The sequence below is a fragment of the Muscardinus avellanarius genome (assembly GCF_963383645.1).
Source record: "Muscardinus avellanarius genome assembly, chromosome: 10".
NCBI classification, from domain to species: domain Eukaryota; kingdom Metazoa; phylum Chordata; class Mammalia; order Rodentia; family Gliridae; genus Muscardinus; species Muscardinus avellanarius.
This window is the reverse complement of record NC_137796.1, coordinates 96,405,068-96,428,671: the sequence shown is the minus strand read 5'-3', so window position 1 is coordinate 96,428,671 and position 23,604 is coordinate 96,405,068. Positions and strand designations below refer to the sequence as shown.

General features: G+C 39.9%; 1 protein-coding gene across 1 annotated transcript in view; it reads left to right on the top strand.

Moving 5' to 3' along the window:
* Nucleotides 1-23,604, top strand: part of LOC308268827 (phospholipid-transporting ATPase ABCA3-like) — a gene marked incomplete at both ends in the record, with an annotated part of 110,558 nt that overhangs the window by 35,240 nt on the left and 51,714 nt on the right. The window contains 9 exons of the mRNA XM_080703931.1: nt 2,330-2,421; nt 2,667-2,824; nt 4,219-4,274; nt 4,977-5,155; nt 6,571-6,705; nt 14,848-14,977; nt 16,635-16,789; nt 17,034-17,189; nt 17,535-17,745. Of these exons, the coding sequence (XP_080560057.1) occupies nt 2,330-2,421; nt 2,667-2,824; nt 4,219-4,274; nt 4,977-5,155; nt 6,571-6,705; nt 14,848-14,977; nt 16,635-16,789; nt 17,034-17,189; nt 17,535-17,745 (1,272 nt within the window). The remainder of the gene's footprint in view (nt 1-2,329; nt 2,422-2,666; nt 2,825-4,218; nt 4,275-4,976; nt 5,156-6,570; nt 6,706-14,847; nt 14,978-16,634; nt 16,790-17,033; nt 17,190-17,534; nt 17,746-23,604) is intronic.

Here is a 23,604-nt window from a genome sequence, read left to right as displayed (position 1 = left end):
TCCCAGGATGTGATCTATTTTGGAGATAGCTGAGAAGAATGTAAAGTCCGCTGTATTGGGGTGAAATATTCTATATGTGTCCAACAGGTCCATTTGGTTAATGGTGTTCTTTAATTCTGAGACATCTTTACGGACCCTTTGTCTGGAAGATTGGTCTAGTATTGTTAGAGGTGTGTTGAAGTCTCCCAGTATTATTGTGTTGGGATTTATGTGTGACTTCATGTCACAAAGAGTTTGATTTATGAATGTAGCTGCCCCTATGTTTGTGGCATAGATATTGATTATTGTTATTTCCTCTTGCTGGACTATTCCTTTTACCAGTAAAATGTGACCTTCTTTGTCTCTTCTAATAAGTTTGGGTTTGAAGTCTAACTTGTCTGATATCATAGTTGCTACTCCTGCTTGTCTTCGAGTACCATTAGCATGGATTACCTTGCTCCAGCCCTTTACCTTGAGTTTGTTCCTATCTTTACTTGTAAGGTGTGTTTCTTCTAAGCAACAGATGGATGGATTCTGGCTTTTAATCCATTTTGGCACTTTATGTCTTTTTGGGGGGAGTTGAGGCCATTTACATTCAATGTGATTATAGAGAGATAATTTTTAATTCCCAACATGTTAAGATCTTATTTCTGTTTGAGATACTGTTTATTCTTCTTTGCTTAGTTGTCTGCTGGATAGGAATTCTTGTTTCTTTGGTTCTGACGTGTATTACCCATTTCCTCTTTGTAGTTAATCTCCTTGAGTATTCTCTCTAGTGCTGGTTTTGAAGACATAAATTCCTTCAGTTGCTGTTCGTCATGGAAGCTTCTTATTTCCCCATCTAATTTGATAGATAGTTTTGCTGGGTAGGAAATTTTTGGCTGGAAGTTGTTTTCTTTCAAAATTGGGAATATGTTACTCCAAACCCTTCTGGCTTTCATAACTTGGTGTGGGAAGTCTGGAGTAATTCTAATTGGTTTGCCTCTAAATGTCACGTGGCCTTTGTTTTTGTTGCCTTTAAGATTCTCTCCTTGGCTTCCACGTTGGTCATTTTGACAATTATGTGGCGTGGGGATCCTCTTCTCTGATCCTATCTAAAGGGAGTTCTATAAGTTTCCTGGACCTGTGTATCGACCTCTTGCTCTATGTTTGGAAAATTTTTTGCTATTACTTCCTTGAAGAGATTGTTGATCCCTTTGGTTTCACCTTCTTTTCCCTCCTCTATTCCAATTATTCTTAGGTTAGCTGTCTTGATATGAGCCCATATTTCTTCAATGTCAGATTCCTGCTGTTGGATTTTTTTTTCTAAATTAGAAACTATGCGTTCATATTTGGAATGATCATCTTCAAGAAGCAAGATTCTATTCTCCATGTGGTCTAATCTGTTGTTTATACTTTGAATTGAGGCTTTTATTTCAATGATTGCATCCTTTATCTCTTTTTGACTCTCTCTGAATTCTTTTCGAAAGTCCTCTATTATTTCTAAAGTTATTTTCCTGATTTGATCTTCTAGAGATCTCTGGATTTCTGTGTTATCAGATTCTGATGTTGTGGGGTTGTGGGCATTCACTGCTCCATTGTTATTTCTCTTTCCCATGATTTTGGAAGTTTGTGCCTTCTCTGGGTTCTTCCCTGGGTCACTACGAGTTCACTTAAGATGCTCTGGATCTTGAGTCTGTGGTATCTCAGTTACCACTACTCCTTTACTGGGTTGTATCACAAAGTCTTAGGCCCAGGGAGTTAATCGAGGCTGCTTAGATCGTGGGGGGTGCCAAGTTGGGCGTTCTCCAGCGGTTAGTTGTGACTATGGTATGATATCTCTGCCACCGCCACTCCCCCACTGGGTTGCACTGCTAAAATCTCTGACCCAGGGAGACCATCTGCGCAAGTCCCTGGGAGTACAGTACTGGGATTTCTCCCCTAGGGGCCGCAGTTTGACTCATGGTTGTTGAGTGCGCTGATGGAGCTGTAGTGAACTCGGTTGATTTGCTGCTGCCGCCACTGGCAATATGGCACCACTGCCAAGCCCTCAGCTGTGGTGCGGCGTATTTCTTCTCTGGTTTTGAGCTCCGCTCTGAGTCCCTGCCGGGTGTGCTGTGCCCGGCCCTTGGGAGCTTTAGATGTTCCCTGCGCCGACAAAGCTGCTGACTGCCGCCTGGCTGTACAGCACCTGCTCACCTCAGCTCACTGTTCACCCCTCCTCTCTGGAGCCTGGTGGCTGGTTGAGTGCGTTGGTTTTCAGCCGTCTGGTGAACTCGCCGCTGCTGCTGGCAGTAAGGCGCTGCTGTCGCATCATCGGCCGTGAGATTGTAGTTCTTCTCTGGTTTTGAGCTCCGCTGATTCCCTGCAGGTGTGCTGATCCTGGCCCTTGGGAGCTTTAGACGCTCCTTGCGCCAAAGAAACTGCCGACTGCCGCCCGGCTGTTCAGCAGCAGCTTACCTCGTCTCGCTGTCCACCCCTCCTCTCTGGCACCTGGTGGCTGGTGGAGTGCGTTGGTCTAGGGCCGTCCAGTGAACTCGCCGCTGCCACCAGCAGTAAGGTGCTGCTGCTGCATCCTAGGCCATCAGGCCGGCGTACCTTCTCTCTGGATTTGAGCTCTGTTCTTAGTTTCCCTCCTCTCTGGAGCCTGGTGCTGCTAGGGAAGATGTAGGCCGCACCACTCCTCACTGTGGCTCCGGTTGCTCCAGCCGCTTCGTGCCACGGCTCAGGCTGCTCTGCACCGTGGCTCTGGCTGTTTCGGCTGCTCCGGCCTCTTCGCGCCGCCGCTCTGGCTGTCCCACACTGTGGCCCTCACCGCTCCGGCTGCTCCGTGCCGCTGCTGTGGCCGCTCCAGCCCCTTCGCACCGTGGCTCCCGGCTCCGGCTGCTCCGCACTGCGGCTCTGGCTGCTCCGGCTGCTCCAGCCTCTTTGTGCCACGGCTCCAGCTGCTCCATGCTGTGGCTCTGGCCGCTCCTGCCACTCCGGCCCCTTTGTGCTGCGGCTCCAGATGCTCCGCGCCACGGCAGGCACGGCACTTCGGGCTGGTTTCTTTCTGGTGTCTTGTTTTTCCAGCCCTTTTTCTCTGTCCCTTGTATTTACAGTTTCTATTTCTTTGTTGGTGGTGTTTTCTGGCTCTGAAAGGCGCTGGTTTTGTGGTAATAGAGTTGGATTGTTAGCAGGACTTGTAAGTGCCGCTTTCCTCTGTCACCATCTTCCCGGAAGTCCTAACATTTGTTTAATATCTTTCTGCTGGCTTTCATTCTACTTTTTGAGATTATGTTTCTTATCTTCAACTTTGCTGATTTTTTTCTGCTTACTCAAATATATGATTTGATCCCCCTGTAGTAAGTTTTTTATTTTACTTATTTAATTTTTCAGTCCAAAATGAATTCCTGAAGTTTTTTATATTTGCTAATAGTCTCTCATTTAGCATATATCTTTTTTCTGCTTTCCCTTAATTCTTTCTTTTAGGTATCTGAGCATATTTAGAAAACTTTTTTTACAGTCTTTGTTTAATAAATCCAGTCTCTGGGCTTCCTCAGGGACAGGTTTTTGTTTGTTTTATTTTTCTTTTCTTGTAAATGGGTCATATGATCTCATTTATTTGCATGCTTTATACTTTTTTTGAAAAAAAATTATTTTGACTATTTTAACTCTGAAAAATTAGAATCATGTGTGGAACCCTTACTATTACAAACCACATCTGGCCCTTATATCGAGTTTGCCTTTCTCTACTCACTCAGGAGTCCTTCTTTTCTCCCAGTATCATGACATAGGCTGAATCTTATAATGGCGGGAAACACAATCCAGACATATTTTAGGATGTACTTTTATTTGTAATTTCTTATGCTTAGTGATGATAATTTTTCCATCAAGTTTGGTGATATACAGTCACTGCATATAGAATGCTAACTTCCAGAAATATTATGTCCTTAAGTGTTTTATTTTAGCCTTATCATTCAAAAATATTTCTGAAAACCTACCATGTTAGATACTGTGTAGTGGGGGAATCAATAGTGAACAAAATAAATTTCTATTTCTCATAGAGCTTATTTTATGTTAGTGTACTCATATAAAATAAAATATTTATAGCATATATATTTGAAAATTACTTAAATTGACTTTATTCTTTTTATTTGCAGCTAATTTTGCTGTTGCTTTGGGAGGTCTCATTTTTTTTGTCACCTACCTTCCAACCATTAGACTCTTTGTCAACAGTAAGCAGATGACAGTCAAATGGAAGCTCATTTTCTGCCTCAGTTGTAATGTTGCAATGGCAATGGGATTTAAGTTACTTGTTGAAGCAGATTCAAAGAGTGAGTGTTGACCTTGTAAATTGTGTCATAATTTTGTATATATATCTTTACTATTTTATGGGATACCCACAGTTTTAATTTTGATTTATACTGTTAAGGTGTCCTTAAAAGGCTGTCCTTTTACTACTTTATACCAAACCTATAGTATAATGCAAGTGCTTCCACCTTCTCTCCAAAACTCTGCTGCAAATGTTAGAGAGCTTTTCTCTATTCCTCTTGCAGTTGCCCCCCTGCTCCCTAGTGGCAGGATAGGAAGTGATACTGTCTGTGTTTAATCACATTCTTCTTCCCAGCCTTCTGTACTATAATCATACCTATACTTACCTCTCATTGTTTTTGCAGAATTATATATTCAGTGAGCACTTAGAATGAAGAGAGATAGAGAGCAGCCACCAACTTATCTACAGGCTTATTTATTTTTCTCAAAGCTTATTTTCCTGAGTTTTGGATATATTTTATACTTATTTGAATTATTTTAATTGTGTGCTTGTTCCAATATAATAGCAATACTTTACATGATGACTTACTTGGGTGTCTTCTGTAACAAGCTGAATTCTAAGGGTATAAGAAGGTAGTTGACTCCAGTAGGAGTCTCCAGAAAGTACAAACACATTATTTTCTTCACTGGTTAATTATGATTTAGCTGGATATCTGTTTTGTTCTCATTTGGCACCTAATTCATTGTCTTTTATTATATCTTAGAAATTGGAATGACATGGAGTAAGATCTTCTCATCAACCAATCTGGATGACTTTTTATTTGCCTATGTGCTGGGGATGCTTTTGTTTGATGCTTTCTTGTATGGTCTTGTGGCCTGGTATATAGAAGCTGTCTTTCCAGGGAAGTATGGTATACCCAGGCCATGGAACTTCTTCTTGATGGTGGGTTCTAATGTTTGTTGTTGTAGAGGCCATAATGCATATTAACTCATTTTTTAATATCTCTAAACATGATCATAAGCTAATTTTGTACTACCTATAATTGAACCAATAGGTTAAGTAAAAGAACTGTTTTCTTTTTCAGTATGGGGGATTGAACGCAGAGGCATTATACCTCTGAGCTACCCTAGCACTTTTTATTTTTTATTTCAAAACAGTCTCGCAGCCGGGCGTAGTGGCGCATGCTTGTAATCCCCGCACTTGGGACACAGAGACGCCACTGGCTTAAGAGACCCTGTTTCCAAATATAAAAATAAAATAGGTCTGGGAGTGTAGCCTGGAGGTAGAAGGGCTTCCAGGAACCCCAGTACCACAAAAAAAAAAAACCCCAGTCTCACTAAGTTATTTTTATTGTTTTTTTTAATTGGTGCAATGTATTCATACATCATAATGGTATAAAGAAAATACTTTTGTAGACATACATGCACACATTGCCCAGTTAGCCCCTACCTGGTCCCCACCCTGTTCCCTCCCCATCCCTCCTTCCCATGCTTGGCTTAGTGGTTGACATCTAGTTTTATAGCAATTTATCCAATATTAATGATGATAATCTCACATAACAGTTTCATCAGTCTCACTAAGTTTCTGAGGTTCTCAGTAGGTTTCTGAGGCTGGTCCCAAATCTGCAATCCTCCTGTCTGAGCCTCCCAAGTACTGGGATTACAGGTGCACACTACTGCACCCAGAGGAAAAAAACATGCTTATCTACATTCCAGCCATAATAATTTATTAGCATTTTCTTGATATACTGTAGGCATTAGATGTAGATATAGAACTAATTATCTATATTTACAGTTATATATAATATATATTTATGAAAAATATTCTTTAGGCCATAGGCTAAAACATCAAAACATGAATTGTGAATAATCTATCACTTTTGTAAGTATATTACAAAGGATTGAAATCTGGTGTGCAGATATTACTACATGATGGGTCTTAGGATAGTAGCAAAGAAAGGTTTAGTTATGTTTGCATTATTTTCTTGCTTTGCTTATTTCCTTGATCAGCCAAGATTTCGTGGGGTCAAACAATAGAAAATGGGAGACATGGATGTCTTGCTTTCTTTTCTCACTATTTTACCATAGTATCCTTGGCTCACATATTACTGAGAGAAGATCTGACAGAATGATATATTCTTTCACTCTGATCTAACTTTAGAGTGATTTCTTTTTGTTTTCCTTAAACAGTTATGATTTTAGTATAATAGCTTGCTTTTATGCCCTAGAACTTTTATCTCAATTTTTTGCAGTTTATATTAATACAAAGGCTACAAGGCCAAAGTATTTTTAATGTTTCCTTTCTGAGTGTTATCACAATAATAATGTTTTTATTGATATATCTTATTCTCTCCTAAGCGCTCTTACTGGTTTGGAGAATCACCTGTAAACAAACTTGAACCAATACAATTTTATGAGACAGTTGAAAGCAAGTATTTTGAAGCTGAACCTAATGATTTAGTAGCAAGTATCCAGATCAAACACTTGTGCAAGGTAATGTTTCACAATCCTTGTTTTCTTACGGGGATTGGAATTTAGTTGATTATTTATTATAAATGTTCACTATTGGACATACTAAGAAAAGGATTAGGTACTAATAAAAGGTTGTAGAAATCAAGCTTACTTTCTCTGGGAAAGAAAAAAATGAAATTCGTACAGTATACAACAAAAATTTACATCTTCCTTCTTCCTCCAGAATAAAATCAGATTCCCTACAACCTGTAATGTATAGTCTATACATGCTCTCATTTTAAAATGCAGAGTGTAGTGGAAGTTGATTATTTGAACATGTGAAAACCAATTTCTGTTCATGAATGTCTTGCCTTCACCTACTCATAATATCCTCTGCTCCAGTGTTTGTTGGGGGAGAGGAGGATACTTGGATCTTTCAGTTTATCTGGATCATCTTTAGGCATCTTGTATTCATGTAAATACATTTTTTGCCACTTCCTAGCCTCTCAAAGGTCTACTTAAGCTTGGTCTGAAACCTTAACTCTACATAATGGAGATATACAAGGCCTTCCTTGCAAAGTTGGCTAATTTGGGGAAATTTTTATACTCTAGTGGTTCTTTATTCCTTCATTATGCTACATGATGTTTGTATTTAGATTAAATGGACTATAAAATATTTTGTGATTATTCCTAAACTGTAATATAGATTGAGAGGTTTGTTCAAAGAACATATTGACTATGAACATTTCCACAGCTCTACTTACCCTTGCCTTCTTCCATTTCCTTATGCTTTTTCTACCTGATTGCCCTAAAGAACTTCCTTTAATATGCAGAACACTTCACCTCTTCTCATACTTCCCCAGACTTGCATATCCAGAATCATGACAATGGTCAAAAGAACCAATGGCTCTGTATAATATTCATTCATTCTTGGCATCAGGGATATAGCAGTGGAAAAGCAAGATAAAACCCATGCCCTCAAGGAACTTATATTCTGGTGTGGATAAAACTAAGTTAGCATTAAACAAGGTAATTAGAGTATATGGTAAATACCATTCAGAAAGGAAAAAGGATGACATAGTGATTAAGGAGAAGAATTAGGAGAAAAAATATTTCAGGTAAGCTGTCCAATAAAGCCTCTCTGAAAATGCAGCCATTGTGAATGCCTGCTGTCCAGCCATTCTAATAATAACCACAATTGAATAGAGCCACCTCACCTTGTGCCTATATGTTGGAATGTTGAGCCTATGCCCTTCTCTAAAAAATTTTTATTTGTAAAACTTTTTTTACAAATAAATATCAAAGACTCCAAGAAATGCTGACATAATAAGGTTAACAGGTTTTATGTTGACACAAATAAGTTTGAAAAGCTATAGAAGATTTCATTCAACTTCTCTTGACTACTTAAAAAGCATCTCTGATATGATTCCAACTAAAACATGATATAGCCTGGTGACAGAATCATAGTTTCCTTCCATTAACCCTCAGTGACTTTCTCTTTTTCTTTTCTTTTTTATGGACTAAGAATTGCTGTGCTGGTATATGGCTCTTTCTCAGAAAGTAGCTCTTCCTTCTCTACTACTAGTACATTTTGTTCTTCTTCCTCCTTATTCCCTTCTGCTACCAGTACATCTTGTTCTTCCTCTTCCTCTTCTTCAACTTTAACTTTAATCTTGGCTTTCTTTGCTCTCTTTTACATGCTCTATTTTGCTTTATTTATTTATTTATTTATTTCGTGGTACTGGGGTTCCTGGAAGCCCTTCTACCTCCGGGCTACACGCCCAGACCTATTTTATACATTTTTTATTTGGAAACAGGGTCTCTTAAGCCAGCGCACGTGGCTGGCTTCGAACCTGCGCCATCCTCCTGTCTCTGCCTCCCAAGTGCGGGGATTACAAGTGTGTGCCACCATGCCTGGCTTATTTTGCATTTTTTAGAACAGGCTGGAAGTATGGTGCCACCAGAGAGATCAAAAGCCTTAACTTCACTTTGATGTTCATATTTCTCTTTTTTTGCTAATGCTTTTTCCTGTTCTGCTCATATTTTTTTTATCCCTCTCCCTTCCAAGGTTCTCAGTCTGGCCTCCAACTTGACTGTTCTCAACTCCCATTGCAGAACTGGAATACTTACCAAACACATCATAAGAGATAGCCAGAATAGTTTTGGCTGCCAGCATTCAAGAAAACTTTCCTTTGTGTTTCAGACTTTTCTGCCTACATGATAAATAAGACCATATTTAGGGTGTCCTGTCTAGATGTGAGGTCTCTCAAGAGTGTCTTTTCTTCTCCAAGAATCTAAAATGTAGAAACTGCATGCTTGGCCAAATTCAAAAGAAAACTTTATTGTTTCAGATATGAATTAGGAAGATATACCTAGAAGTACACTAGGCTGCTTCATTGGATTTGTTGCACAAATTTTTATAAGAAAACACACTGGTTAAACTATTTCTGTTCATCAATGTATCTCTAACTCATACAAGTTTAGCTACATCAATGGAACTGGGGGTAAAGATGGGGAAACCATCATATGGTGAATTGAGACGGTATACCAGAAGAAAGTTACTAGTCAATGACATGTATAAGAATTTGAAAAATAGACTCTGGGCCCCGGGCCGGAACGCACGTAGCACGCCAGACCCCTGAAGAAACCGGGCCCAGTACCCTGGGTCCCGGGCAGGGGTCACGAGGGGCACGCAAGCCGGGGCCCGGGTCGTGGGACTCTGGGCCCTGGGCCGGAACACGCGTAGCACGCCAGACCCCTGGAGAAACCGGGCACAGTAAGACGCTGGGTCCTGAGCAGAGGTCGTGCGGGGTACGCAAGCCTGGGCCCGGGTCGGGGGACTCTGGGCCCCAGGTTGAACTGTGCGTAGCATGCCAGACCCCTGGAGAAACTGGGCCCAGTACCCTGGATCCCGGGCGGGGGTCGCGCGGGGCACGCCAGCTGGGGCCTGGGTCACGAGACTCTGGGCCCCAGGCAGAGTGGTGCGGAGTACTCTGGACCCATAAGGAAACCAACTGGGTCACAGTGCTACTGAGTGCCAGATCCCACTACCTCCTCAAACCACATATACTGTCTTCTCTTATTTAAAAAAAAAAAAAGGAAAAGAAAAAGAAAAAGAAAAAGAAAAATATCGGAGAGGAGTTAAGAAAGCCGTTGTGGATACCAGGACACTAGAGATGCAGACAAAACTGATCTAAATGCACTGGAACTTATGGAAAAATTTCCCATGAACGAGGACTGCTGTTTCTCTATATTGTTAGGATTCTTGGACATCACCTGTAAGGAGAGAATTTAATGGAGACCAAGGAGAAAGGTGGTGTTGAAAGCGGTCTCCACGATGGTGGTGGAGACTTGTATTCAGGAGAAGCAGAAACCGGATCCTACCAACCTTATTTTTTGGAGAAATTACACCAAATGTCGAATGCTACCGTCATGCATGCTTAGGAACACTGGACAACATTCAGGGTGGAAAAAGAGCCTGGGAAGGATTTGAAATGGTGGAGGCAGTGGCAATGGCAGTGGCCAGTACTCAGGGGAGGCAGAGATCTGATACATTACACCTGGAACCTTTGAAATAATAACCCCAGAGACAGTGATCGGAGCCTGCTGAGGGGTTAGGCCGGTGCTGGGGCCAGCGAGGCCAGCACGGGAGCCTGCCGTGAGGCAAGGCCAGTACTGGGACCTCCGAGGCTGGGAATGGAGCCTGCAGAGGGGTTAGGCCGGTGCTGGGGCCAACGAGGCTGGCATTGGAGCCTGCCATGAGGCAAGACCAGTACTGGGGCCTCTGAGGCCAGGTTAAGAGCCTGCCAAGGGGTTAGGCCTATGCTGGGGCCAGAGGCCAGCATTGAAGCCTGCCGTGAGGCAAGGCCAGTGCTGGGGCCTCCGCGGCCGGGATCAGAGCCTGCCAAGGGGTTAGGCCAGTGCTGGGGCCAGCGAGGCCCGCACTGGAGCCTGCCGTGAAGCAAGGCCGGTACTGGGGCCTCCGAGGCCGGGATTGGAGCCTGCCGAGGGGTTAGGCCAGTGCTGGGGCCAGCGAGGCCCGCACCCGAGCCTGCCATGAGGCAAGGCCAGTGCTGGGGCCTCCGAGGCCAGGATTGAAGCCTGCCAAGTGGTTAGGCTGGTGCTGGGGCCAGCAAGGCTGGCATCGGAGCCTGCCGTGAGGCAAGGTCCATGCTGGGGCCAGTGAGGCCAGCATCGGAGCCTGCGTGAGGCAAAGCCAGTGCCTGGGCCTCCAAGGCCAGGATAAGAGCCCGCCGAGGGGTTAGGCCGGTGCCGGGGCCAGCGGCCAGCATCAGAGCCTTCTGTGAGGCAAGGCCGCTACAGAGGCCTTCAAGACCAGGATCGGATCCTGCCGAGGGGTTAGGCCGGTGCTGGGGCCAGTGAGGCCGGCATCGGAGCCTGCCTTGAGGCAAGGCCAGTGCTGGGGCCTCCAAGGCCAGGATAAGAGCCAGCCGAGGGGTTAGGCCGGTGCCAGGGCCAATGGCCGGCATTGGAGCCTGCCATTAGGCAAGGCCACAACTGGGGCCTTCGAGGCTGGGATCGGAACCTGCCAAGGGGTTAGTCTTATGCCGGGGCCAGCGGCCAGCATTGAAGCCTGCCATGATGCAAGGCCGGTACTGGGGCCTCTGAGGCCGGGATCGGAGCTTGCTGAGGGGTTAGGCCAGTGCTGGGGCCAGCAAGGCCCACACCAGAGCCTGCCGTGAGGCAAGGCCGGTACTGGGGCCTCCGAGGCCGGGATTGGAGCCTGCCAAGGGGTTAGGCCGGTGCTGGGGCCAGCGAGGTTGGCATTGGAGCCTGCCGTGAGGCAAGGCCAGTGCTGGGGCCTCTGAGGCCGGGATTGAAGCCTGCCAAGGGGTTAGGCTGGTGCTGGGGCCAGTGAGGCCGGCATTGGAGCCTGTCGTGAGGCAAAGCCAGTGCCTGGGCCTCTGAGGCCATGATAAGAGCCCGCCGAGGGGTTAGGCCGGTGCCGGAGCCAGCGGCCAGCATCGGGGCCTCCCATGAGGCAAGGCTGCTGCTTGAGCCAGCAAAGTCTGGATCAGTCCACCGGGTAGCTAGGCCACTACTGGGGCCGTCAAGAGTGGGATCGGTACTTGCAATGCGGCATGTACAGAGAAATATCACAGAAAATATAAATCAGATGCTTCCCCTAATCAGCAATAACTAGGAGGAAAGGGGCAACAGGAAGAGGTTGAGCTATAGAAAGGGCCCTATAGTGAAGCAACTAATGTGACCAATCAGAGGGTATGGAATAGTGGAGGATGGAGCCTCTTTTTTTTTTTTTTTTTGGTGGTACTGGAGATCCTGGAAGCCCTTCTACCTCCGGGATACACTGATACACTCCCATGGGCTACACTCCCAGACCTATTTTTTAACATTTTTATGTGGAAACAGAGTCTCTTAAGCCAGCGAGGCTGGCTCTGAACCAGCACGATCCTCTGTCTCCGCCTCCCAAGCAAGGGGATTACAAGCGTGCGTCACCATGCCCGGCTGGAGCCTCTTTAAAATGTAGGAGGTACATAAACAAATGTATCAAAGTTAATCACCAAAGAAGCATGGGATCAATGGAGGGGGAGGGGATGGGATGGGGGCTGGATGAGGGCTAATTTAATGATGTGTGCTTGTATATCCTCTCAAGTCTTGTACTCCAATGTGATTGATATATGACTACAATGCACCAATTAAAAATAAATAAATAAATTTAAATAAAAAATAGGGCTGGGGTGTGGAGCTCAGAGGTAGAATGCCCCTGGGTTCCATCCAGAGTGCCACAAAATAAATAAATAGAATAAATAAACAGCAAAAAAAAGAATTTGAAAAATATGAAGAATTAGTAATTATAACAACTATAGGATTATATGTCTGCTGTTGAAAAGAAGTGATCCAGTGGAGCCAGTCACAGTGGTGCACACCTGAACTTTTCCATTACTTGGAAAGCTGAAATAGGAGAATACAAGTTTGAGGCCAGCCTTAGCAGCAACTTAATGAGACCCTCAGAAACTTAGCAAAACCCTATTTCAAGATAAGAAAAATAAAAGGGGTTTTGGGTATAACTAAGTAGAAGAATAATTCTGGGTTTAATCTCCAGTATCCCCAACCCCCTCTACATACACAGAAAATTGATACACTATAGACAATAAAAGACTCTATAATAAGTGTAAAATGTAGTATGCTTCCCAGGAATCATGCAGAAATTTTCATTCTCAGCAGCCAAAGAGCAGACAAATCTGAGAGCTTAGCTCCACTTAATATGAATGGGAGGCCTCTAGAGAATGTTAGATTTTCTGTCACCACTATGGAACTCTGATTATGATGGGAAATATAGGATCTACAAGTCCTGAGATATATTTTATTCTAAACACTCAACCTGCAAAAATGACCCACTCGTCCCTACTAGGAAGCAGTATTTTTCTACCTTTTAAAATATATACTTTAGTATATTTTAAAGGGACTTATAATTTAGTGGAAGCTGGAAAAACTTTGAGGAGAGTATTTATGAAAGCCTAAAGAGCCTATAATAGACTGTAAGGAGAAGCCCAGTGGTATGAGAAGGCTTAAAGAGAAAGTCAAGAACCATTACTGAAACTTGAGGAAACAAGATTTTTATTATTGGCAGCAAGTTCATCAGCACCATCACTTGAAGTAATAGAGGATAATAGAAAATGTACCTAATGAAATGGTTGATTGACATGAGGATATTTACAAGAAGATTGCTGAAGACAATTGCTTCCTGGCTTCTTGTTGCCTTGGAGAAAAAGGCAGTAAGTGTAAGAAGAGAGGAAGAAGTTGAAGAAGGTATGTTTTGAAGCTTCCTATTTCTCTGAATGGCAGATGCTATTGCAATTTTAAAAGAGCAAGGAATTGATGTCAGAATTTAATAATACATTCATATCCATATTTATAGCATCACAACTCACAAAAGTAAGGTCACTGGCTGCTATTAAGGAATATGATTAGAAACATGAAGATAAATTGGAGGCTTTTATCATAGTCCAGGTAAGATCTGATGGTAGCATGGACTAGACTGATGGCAGTAGAAATATAAATATAGAAATTAAAAATATTTTTTGGAGTTATAACTGAAAAAAACTTGCATGATTGAGTGAAAGGGAAGAAACTACTGTGCATGTTGTTTTTGTTGCCTGAAGAAAAGGGTGGTTAGTGGAGCAACTGTTGGACTTTGGAGGCACAGAAAAATTTGGGGTTTGTTTGGTTAGTTGGTTGGTCAGTTTTTAAGTGAGGGTTGGGAAATCAGGAGCTCCACTTAGGACATTCATCCAAGTTAATGGTTTCAAATAAGTAGTTACACAAGCTTGATGGTTAGGTTTAGGAAAAAGACAGGCTAAAGACACCTACGGAAAAAATGCCTACTACCATTTGGAGTGAAAAAGAAAATAGCATTTTCTATAATGCAGGGTGTTTGCCTTTATTCACAGACAGTTGTATTGGAAGGAAGGTATGCTCTAATTCTGAATGACATGAGCTTGACTTCCAACTCTTCCAATTATGTATTTTCCCTAAACTATTTCCATCTTATTTTTGTTAAACTTAACCAAAATATTTTTACAAGCTTGGATAGAATTCATATATCCTCCAGGTAAGCAAATACCTACATAGAATGTCTCCTAGAAGCCATTCATGTTTCCTTAAATTTCAGGCTAGTGGTTGCCTGAAACCTCACCTCTCTGATGGATATAGGAAAAGTTGTGATTTTGTAAATTACTCGGCTTCTTGTTGCTACATTGGAAGTGATGCTCTTTATAGCTTTCTTGCATCCTAAACAGAATCACTGATAGTGTATATGTAAGAAATTTCAGATGAACATCTATGTGTAGTTTTTCAATCGATATTTCTGCAGATTAAGACAAAGACATTGAGTTAAAATTATACCATTGTCAGCTTCAAGATGGAAACTGAAACCATCAGGAATTGATGAAATGGCTCAGGGAATGTTTGTGGATCTGTGAAGCCATGAAAGTTATGTGTTGTGCATATATATATATATATATATATATATATATATATATATATATATATATAATTTTTCTTTTTACAGCTTCATCCTTCACATGTTAGTTTATAGTAAGGTTGATGACGCAGTCTTATTTCTTCTATAAATAGTTGATATGAATGTCCTTCCAATCATGATAAAGATATAGTTAGTATTTGTGGATTTTCTCCTTACAGGTATTCAAAGTAAAGAACACTACCAAGATGGCCATAAAGAACTTGTCTTTGAATTTATATGAGGGGCAGATCACTGTTCTTCTAGGACATAATGGAGCAGGAAAATCTACTATTCTGTCCATCCTCTCAGGTACATACTCATCTCTCTTTAAAGGGTGTCCTCACCCAGAAACTGTAGATAATATTATGAGACTTGTGTAGTCTTATGATGTTAAAGTTAAGTCATTTTAGTGGTGGTTTAGTAATCCAATTTCTTTGAGTATTTTTGAGGAAAATTACATATGATGAAAAGGCCAATCTTCTAGGGAGAGTAACAATTATAATATGTCACCAAAGAACATAAATTCACAAAAATAAGTACACAAATTTGCCATTATAGTTGGAGATTTCAACTCCATTCTTCTGATAATTTATAGAATCAGTAAAGAAAAAAGTAATACAGATACTGAAAAACATAACAACAGCAGATTATACATTCTTTTCAACTATCTGTGAACAGCATCCAAGATATACCATATCCTAGGCATTCCCTAGAAAGAAGTGGGAAGAGCCAAGAAATACAATGTTTTAGGCTTAAAGGAAATTATTTCAGACTGAAACAGATTAGTAAGAAGAAATTGAAAGGATCAGAAATGGTAAGACTGTCACTAGGTATAAGTTTATTTAAAACTTACTGTATATAAAATGTTGGGCAAACTATTAAATATTTAAGTAAAAATAACAGTGTTCCACTTCTGATTCACCAGGCCTACCCCTCTCCCCCCAGGGGAACAAGCAGCTAACAAAAACAAGAGATCTAACCCTTTAAATATCTGGAAATTGTTTTAAGGGCATACAGCAAATGAAGAAACACACATTCAAAGAAATCTACTAATCCGTATCATTTGAGCCACATTCTGTTCTTTCTCTACCCATACCTCTGATAATTCAACTTGATGGTAGTTCTACTCTGGGTGAATATGGCCAGCAAGACAGGGCTGTCTCACTCCTCGGAGATAGAGCTCAGTGGTAAAGTAGGAGGATGGGTTGGTGAGACCTGTCTCAATAAAAGAAGGAAGAGGGAAGCTGGGGATGGGGAACTTAGTGGTAGAGCACCCACAGTGATACAGGAATCCCCAAGTAAGCTGGGTACCATTTATGCACCTACATTCCCAGCTACTCAGTAGGCTGAGGTGGGAAGATGGCTTGAACTCATGAGTTTAAGACTAACCTATGCAATAAAGCAAGACCCTGTATCAAGAGCAAAGGATTAATGAGTTATCAGGAATATAAATTAACTCCTTTTGTCATCCCAGATGTGGAGTACCAATTGAACAATAAATGACTTATGATAACTTTGAAATAATGTTATAATATTTATTATGTTTGCAGAATTGAAAACTTGGGACTTAGTGGGTTAAGTTCTACAAGGATAACAGATTTGTTGTCTGGTATTTCAGGTTTTAAAGCATCTACCACACAGTACACAGATTATAATGTAATTTAGAAATGTTTTCAAATAGCTAATGGCAATGCTAGGATCTCCTCATAGAAGCCTCTTTAATAATTTTATTGTACCAGTAACCTGCACTCATGCATATTTATTGAGCCTGCAATTGAACAAACAGAAAAATACAAAATAATGTCTAATATTAACCAAAAATATCACTGGATATTTTCTGTAATTTTCTTCTGTGCGAGATATTGCTAAGGCTAATTGTAATACATAAGTAGATTTCAAAGTCAAGGTGCTAATGAGCAGTTTGTGGTCAAGTTACCTCACAAAAACTATTTTTGTTTGATTTTAGGTCTCTATCCTTCAACAAGTGGTCAAGTCTATATTTATGGATATGACATTTCAAAGCAGATAGTGAAAATTAGGAAATCCATGGGCTTGTGTCTCCAGCAGGATCTGTTGTTTAATTGCTTGACAGTATCAGAACACCTTTATTTCTATTCTGTGGTGAGTCAGAGATAATTTTCCTTTCCTCGCTCCATGTAGGCACTCCAGGTAGATTACCAACTATCAATATTACTAATCTGACAAATTTGAAAAATTAATTTTAATTGAATTATCCTTTAAGCATAAAGAATTGCTAAAGGAAGTAAACCACTACAAAGGTAGATGGTGCAAGAAAAGAGCTGATGGAAAATGTTTTTTAGAATTAAGTTGGAAGTATTATGTAAACTCTGGATTCTCTTTGTAGATAAAAGGAGTATCTCAAAATATGTATCTTTTGGAAACTAACCACATGCTGTCAGCCTTTGACCTTCTAGAAAAACGTAATGCATTTTCAAAGTCACTGAGTGGAGGAATGAAGCGTAAACTCTCCATTATTATAGCACTTATAGGAGGATCCAAGGTAAAAAAAATTTTTATCTAAAACTGGATTTCACTGCACACTATAGCTTGTCTAAGATATCAGCTGATACAAACCAAGAGTTGATAATGTGTCTAACATTATAAAAGCAACCTCCTATATTAATAATATCAGATGGGATTCATATTATCAGCCTCATTAGTATAAAATGACCACAGGTTTGGAATTATTGCAGCATTCCTGATTCAGTTTTGTCTAAACTTATTGTCTTCACTTATTTGAACAAATGAATGAAAAAGTAAAACCAGTGTAAACTCATGACTCATAAGGCACTAGTTGTGCCAGTACATCGTGTTTACATGGTCATGAAATTATTATGGTCCTCAGGTGGTGATTCTTGATGAGCCAACATCTGGCATGGACCCAGCCACAAGGAGGACCACCTGGGATCTCCTTCAGAACTATAAGCAAAATCGCACCATCCTACTGACCACCCACTACATGGACGAAGCTGATATGTTGGGTGACCGTATAGCCATCATGGTCAAGGGATGCCTGCAGTGCTGTGGCTCTTCATTGTTCCTGAAACAGTTATATGGTCTGTCTCCTTTATTTGTTTAACATAATTTTCTTTTTGCATAACTACACAAAATTCAGTGATTTCCCCCATTCTATTAATTAGGGTCCAACCATAAGCCATCTTAAATAACATCTCTGTTTTCCAAAATTCAAAAATATTTACTACTTTATGCTTAACATATTATCTGATATTCATATTAATTGTGGTTTCTGGTTAAATTTGAAATGGATATGTGCATATCTATTTTATTTCAAGCAAAACAAGATATTAAATAGTTTCATGATTCCAGAAAGTTCCCTTGAACCTCATTCTACTTTCTGATTTTCATTACCATATATTAGCTTTGCCTATTCTGGAAGGTTATACAAATGAATTATATGCCATATTTTTGTTTGCTTGTGTTTTTTTAACCTTGATGGAATATATTTGAAATTCATCTATATTATTGCTTATGTGATATCACATAATTCTACTCTTTGTGGATTTTGTTGTTTTAGGTTTTTTTTACTACTCAGATATTATGGTCAAATGTGCTATAAACTTGCTTACATACAGTGCTTTATTACTTAGCAGTAGAATAATGACTACAAAAATTGCTTTTTCAAAAGATTTTAGCTGGATGAGGTGGTGCACACTTGCAATCCCACTACTTGGGAGGCTGAGACAGGAGGATCATGGGTTTGCAGCCAGCCTCAGCTACTTAGTGAGGCCTTATGCAACTTAGTGAGACCCTGTTTCAAAATAAAAAGTAAGGCTAGGGATGTAGCTCAGTGGTATAATATACCTGGGTTTACCCCCAGCAACACACACACACACACACACACACACACACACACACACACGTCTTGTTTCTTTCTTTCCCATCTCTATACCTTTTACTTCCTTTCTTGCATTATTACCTTATAGAAAACTGGCAGTATAGTCTTGTACAGGAGTAGCAAAGCCAATACATTTGCCCTCTTCCTGATCTTAGAAGTATACAGTCTGAATGTATGCCATTTTCAATATGATCCACATAAAAATAAAAATAAATAAATGCCAATCAAAAAAAGAAGTGTACAGTGTTCCTATTGCCCTTTAAAAGTGACTTCAGAATAGCTGGGCATGTTGGTGCACGCTTATAATCCCAGCATTTGGGAGGCTGAGACAGGAGGATTCAGGTTCACAAACAGCCTCGGCTGCTAGTGAAGCCCTTCACTCAGTGAGACCCTGTTTCAAAATAAAGAATAAAAAATTGGGCTGGGAGAGTAACTCGGAGGTAGAATGCCCCTGGGTTCCATCCCCAGTACTGCAAAAAAAAAAAAAAAAGTGACTTCCGAAGTTTTTCATTTTCCTTTATTCTATGAAAGCATTTATGTAAGGTTAACACTATTCCTTTCATTAGTGTTTGACAGAATTAATCAGTGAAGTTATCTGGATCTAGAGATTTCCTTGAAGGAGGTTTTTCTCAAAAAATTTTATTTCCTTGAAAAATGTAGAAATATTAGTTTTTTCAATTACTTCTCATGAACATTTTTGTATGTGTTGCTTTTCCAGGTAATTAGTATCTCCTTAATAATTCCTTTAAATGCCTGTAAGGTCTGTGTTAATATCTAGACTTTAATTCTTGCTGTTATTTATGTGTTTTCTTATTCATATATATATATATATATATATATATATATATATATATATATATATATATATATTTATTTATTTGTGTGTGTGTCTGTGTGTGGGTCTGGGGATTGAACCCAGGGGCATTCAAGCTCCGAGCTACACCTCCTGCCCTATTTTTTATTCTTTATTTTGAAACAGGGCCTCAGTGAGTTGCAGAGAGCCTCACTAAGTAGCTGAGGCTGTCCACAAACTGCGATCCTACAGGTCTCAGCCTCCCGAATGCTGGGATTACAAGCATCTGTCACCATGCCCAGCTGCTGGTAATATATTTTATGAATAAGAATTTTTAACTTTACTATTTTCTGTTTCACTTATTTCTGTTCTCATCTTTGTTATTTATTTTTCTTGGTTAGCTTGGTTTCATCTACTCTTTTACATCTTAAGATGGAATATTAAATTAATGACTTTGACCTTCTTTCAAAATGGGACATTAGAGCTATACCTTTATTTATAAGCCTTGTGTTAGCAGCATCCCACAAATCTTAATAGATTGCATTTTTATTATCATTCACTTAAAATAACCTATTCTTTCTGAATAAAACACTTCTTTTAATATTCCTTGCAGTGTACAAAAGTGAGTAATGAATCATCTTGTTTTTGTTTTTCTCAACTTTTGAAGAATATTTTTGTTAAATGATGAGGTTCTGCTCTTTTTCTTTGCTCTATAATGATGTCATTACGTTGTCTTCTGACTAGCCCAGTTTCTGTTAACAAATCTAGTGTAATTCTCATGTTTACTTTTTTGTACATATTGCATATTCTTTGCTTTAGTGTCCTTCTAGGTTTTTTAGGTTTGTTTTCAACAATTTGAATACGATGTTTCTGTGTTGTAGTTTTTATGTAGCTATTTCTACTTGTTCTCTTATGAGTTTCTTAGATCCATGGTAATATATTTAATTTTTTTAATTATCAGGCATAAGTTTATGTCTTATAGAACTGGTTACTTGCGCATATGTGCTGTCCACTTTTTCTATGAGAGCCTTTAAAATATTAGTTGTGACTGTTTACTTTTGTGGTAAATAGATATAACATTTATAGTTTGAACCACTTGCAAGTATACAATTCAGGTGGCATTAAATATATTCACAATGTTGCATAGCCATCACAATTCTCTTTACTCAAAGTCTTTCAAGATTCCCAAAAGTCTCTGTACCCATTAAACAGTTACTCCTCTTTCCCACCTACCTCCCAGGCCATGGTAACCAACCGCTAATATATCTTCTGTCTCTTTGAATTTGCATATTATAGTTATCTCATATAAGAAGGCTCATACAATATTTGTCCTTATAAAGCTGACTTATTTCACTAAGCATAATATTTTCATATTACAGCTACTTTAAAATATATCAAATCTTATTTTATGGCTATATAATATTCTATTGTAAGTATGTATCACACTTTGCTTATTCCTTCATCTGTTGATGGATATTTCAAGTTGTTTCTACCCTTTTACTATTGTGAATTCTGCTGTGAACAATGGAGTATGAATATTTCAGTTCTCTAAGATATACACTAGACCAGGATTACTGGGTCATCTGACAGTTCTATGTTTAACCTTTTCAGAAACTGTCAAACTGTTTTCTGTTATGATGGCACTATATTATGTTCCTACCTGAAAACATGAGCATTTCAATTTCTCCACATCTCCTCAGAATTTTTTTCAACTTTTTTTTTATTGGTGCACTGTATTCATACATCATAGTAGGATACATACTTTTGTAGACATACATGCACACTTTTCCCAGTCAGCCCCCACCCAATCCCCACCCCATTCTCTCCCTATCCCTCCCTCCCATGCTTGGTTTAGTAGTTGACATCTAGTATTATGGCAATTTATCTAAAATTAAAAATGATAATCTCACATAACAGTTTCATTTGTCTGATACCAAGCTTTTGATGACTTAAAGATAACATTTCAATATTTCTTTTTGCTTTCTTTCTTACCAGAGAATATTTTTTTCTATTTTTTAGGTGAAACTATCATATATTTATGTATTTATTTTTCAGAAAAAAATCTATCCTAATATGGAATATGGAGTCTAGGTACCCAAAACGATCTTGAAAAAGAACAAAGCTAGAAGATATATATTTTCTGATTTCAAACCATATAAAGCTACAATAATTGAAACAGTGTAGTACTATTCTAAAGGCAGATATATAAACCATTGGAGTTAAATAAAAGCCTAGAGCTAAATTCTTCCCTATATTGTCAAGTTATTTTTGACAAGGTTTCCACGAACATTTGATGGTGGAAATGATAATCTTTAAACTAAATATTGTTAAAAAATAATAATTACATGGAAAAGAATAAAATTGGACCCTTACCTAATCCCATATACAAGTATTAACTCATGTAGATAAAAGACCTAAATATAAATCTTAAGACTATAAACTTTTAGGAGAAAATCTGGGTCATAAAACCTCACAACATTGAAATTGGCAGTGATTTCTTGGTTATGATTTCAATGGCACAGGCAACAGAGGAGTATACAGACTCCCTAAAAAATAAAAAAATAAAAAAATTGTATATCCAAAGACAATGTAAACAGAGTTAACAGTTACTAATAGAATGGGATAAAATATTTCAAAATGCTATATCTGAAGGTATATTAATATTCCAACTAGAAATCCTAAAAATTAACAACAATAAAGGCAAACAATACCATTTAGAGATAGGTAAAAGACTAACATAAATAATGAATCTCCACAGATAACCAATCTTAATTGTCTGTTGGATGGAAACTCTTGTTTCTCTGGTTCTGGTGTGTGTTACCTATTTCTTCTTTGTAGTTAATCTCTTTGAGTATTTTCTCTAGTGCTGGTTTTGAAGACATAAATTCCTTCAGTTTCTGTTTGTCATGGAAGCTTCTTATTTCTCCATCTAATTTGATAGAAAGTTTTGCTGGGTAGGAAATTTTTGGCTGGAAGTTGTTTTCTTTCAGAGTTTGGAATATGTTACTCCAAGCCCTTCTGGCTCTCATGACTTGGTTTGGGAAGTCTGGAGTGATTCTAATTGGTTTGCCTCTGAATGTCACTTGGCCCTTTGTTTTTATTGCCTTTAAGATTCTCTGCTTGGCTTCCACATTGGTCATTTTGACAATTATGTGGCGTGGGGATCCTCTTCTCCGATCCTGTCTAAAGGGAGTTCTATAAGTTTCCTGGACCTTTGTATCAACCTCTTGCTCTATGTTTGGAAAATTTTCTGCTATTACTTCTTTGAAGAGATTGTTGATCCCTTTGGTTTCACTTTCTTTTCCCTCCTCTATTCCAATTATTCTTAGGTTAGCTCTCTTAAAATGGGCCCATATTTCTTCAATAGCAGATTCCTGCTGTCGGATATTTTTTTCTAGATTAGAAACTATGCGTTCATTTTTGGATTGCTCATCTTCTAAGAGCGAGATTCTGTTCTCCGTGTGTTCTAATCGGTTGTTTGTGCTTTGAATTGAGGCCTTTACTTCATTAATTGCATTCTTTATCTCTTTTTGGCTCTCTCTGAGTTCTTTTCGAAGCACCTCTATTTCTACAGTTATTTTCCTGATTTGATCTTCTAGAAATCTCTGATTTTCTGTTTTATCGGGTTCTGATGTTGTGGGGGTTGTGGGCATTAATTGCTCCAGTATTATTCCTCTTTCCCATGATTTCGGAAGTTTGTGCCTTCTCTGGGTTCTTCCCTTGGGTCACTATGACTTCCCTTAAGGTGTTCTGGATCTCGAGTCAGTAGTATCTCGGACCCCACTACTCCTTTACTGGGTTGTATCACAGAGTCTCCGACCCAGAGAGTCGATAGAGGCTGCTTTAGACTGTGGGGGGTGCCAGGTTGCACGTTCTCCTATGGTGTGATATCTCTGCCACCGCCCCTCCCCCACTGGGTCAAGTCCCAGGGAGTACAGTACTGGGATTTCTCCTCTGTGGCCCGCAATTTGACTCACTGTTCTTGAGTACGCAGATGTAGCTGTACTAGCCTCACTGAATTTGCTGCTGCTGCCGCCGGTGGCAATATGGCGCCGCTGCTACGCCCTCGGCTATGGGGCTGGCGTTTTTCTTCTTGATTTTGATTTCTACTCTGAATCCCTGCAGCGTGTGCTGAGCTCGGCCACTGGGAGCTTTAAATGCTCTCTGCGCGGAGAAATCCCGCCTAGCTGTTCCGCAGTGGCTCACCTTGGCTTGCTGTAGCCGTCCCGTGAATTCGCTGGTGCCTCCGGCAGTATGGCGCTGCTG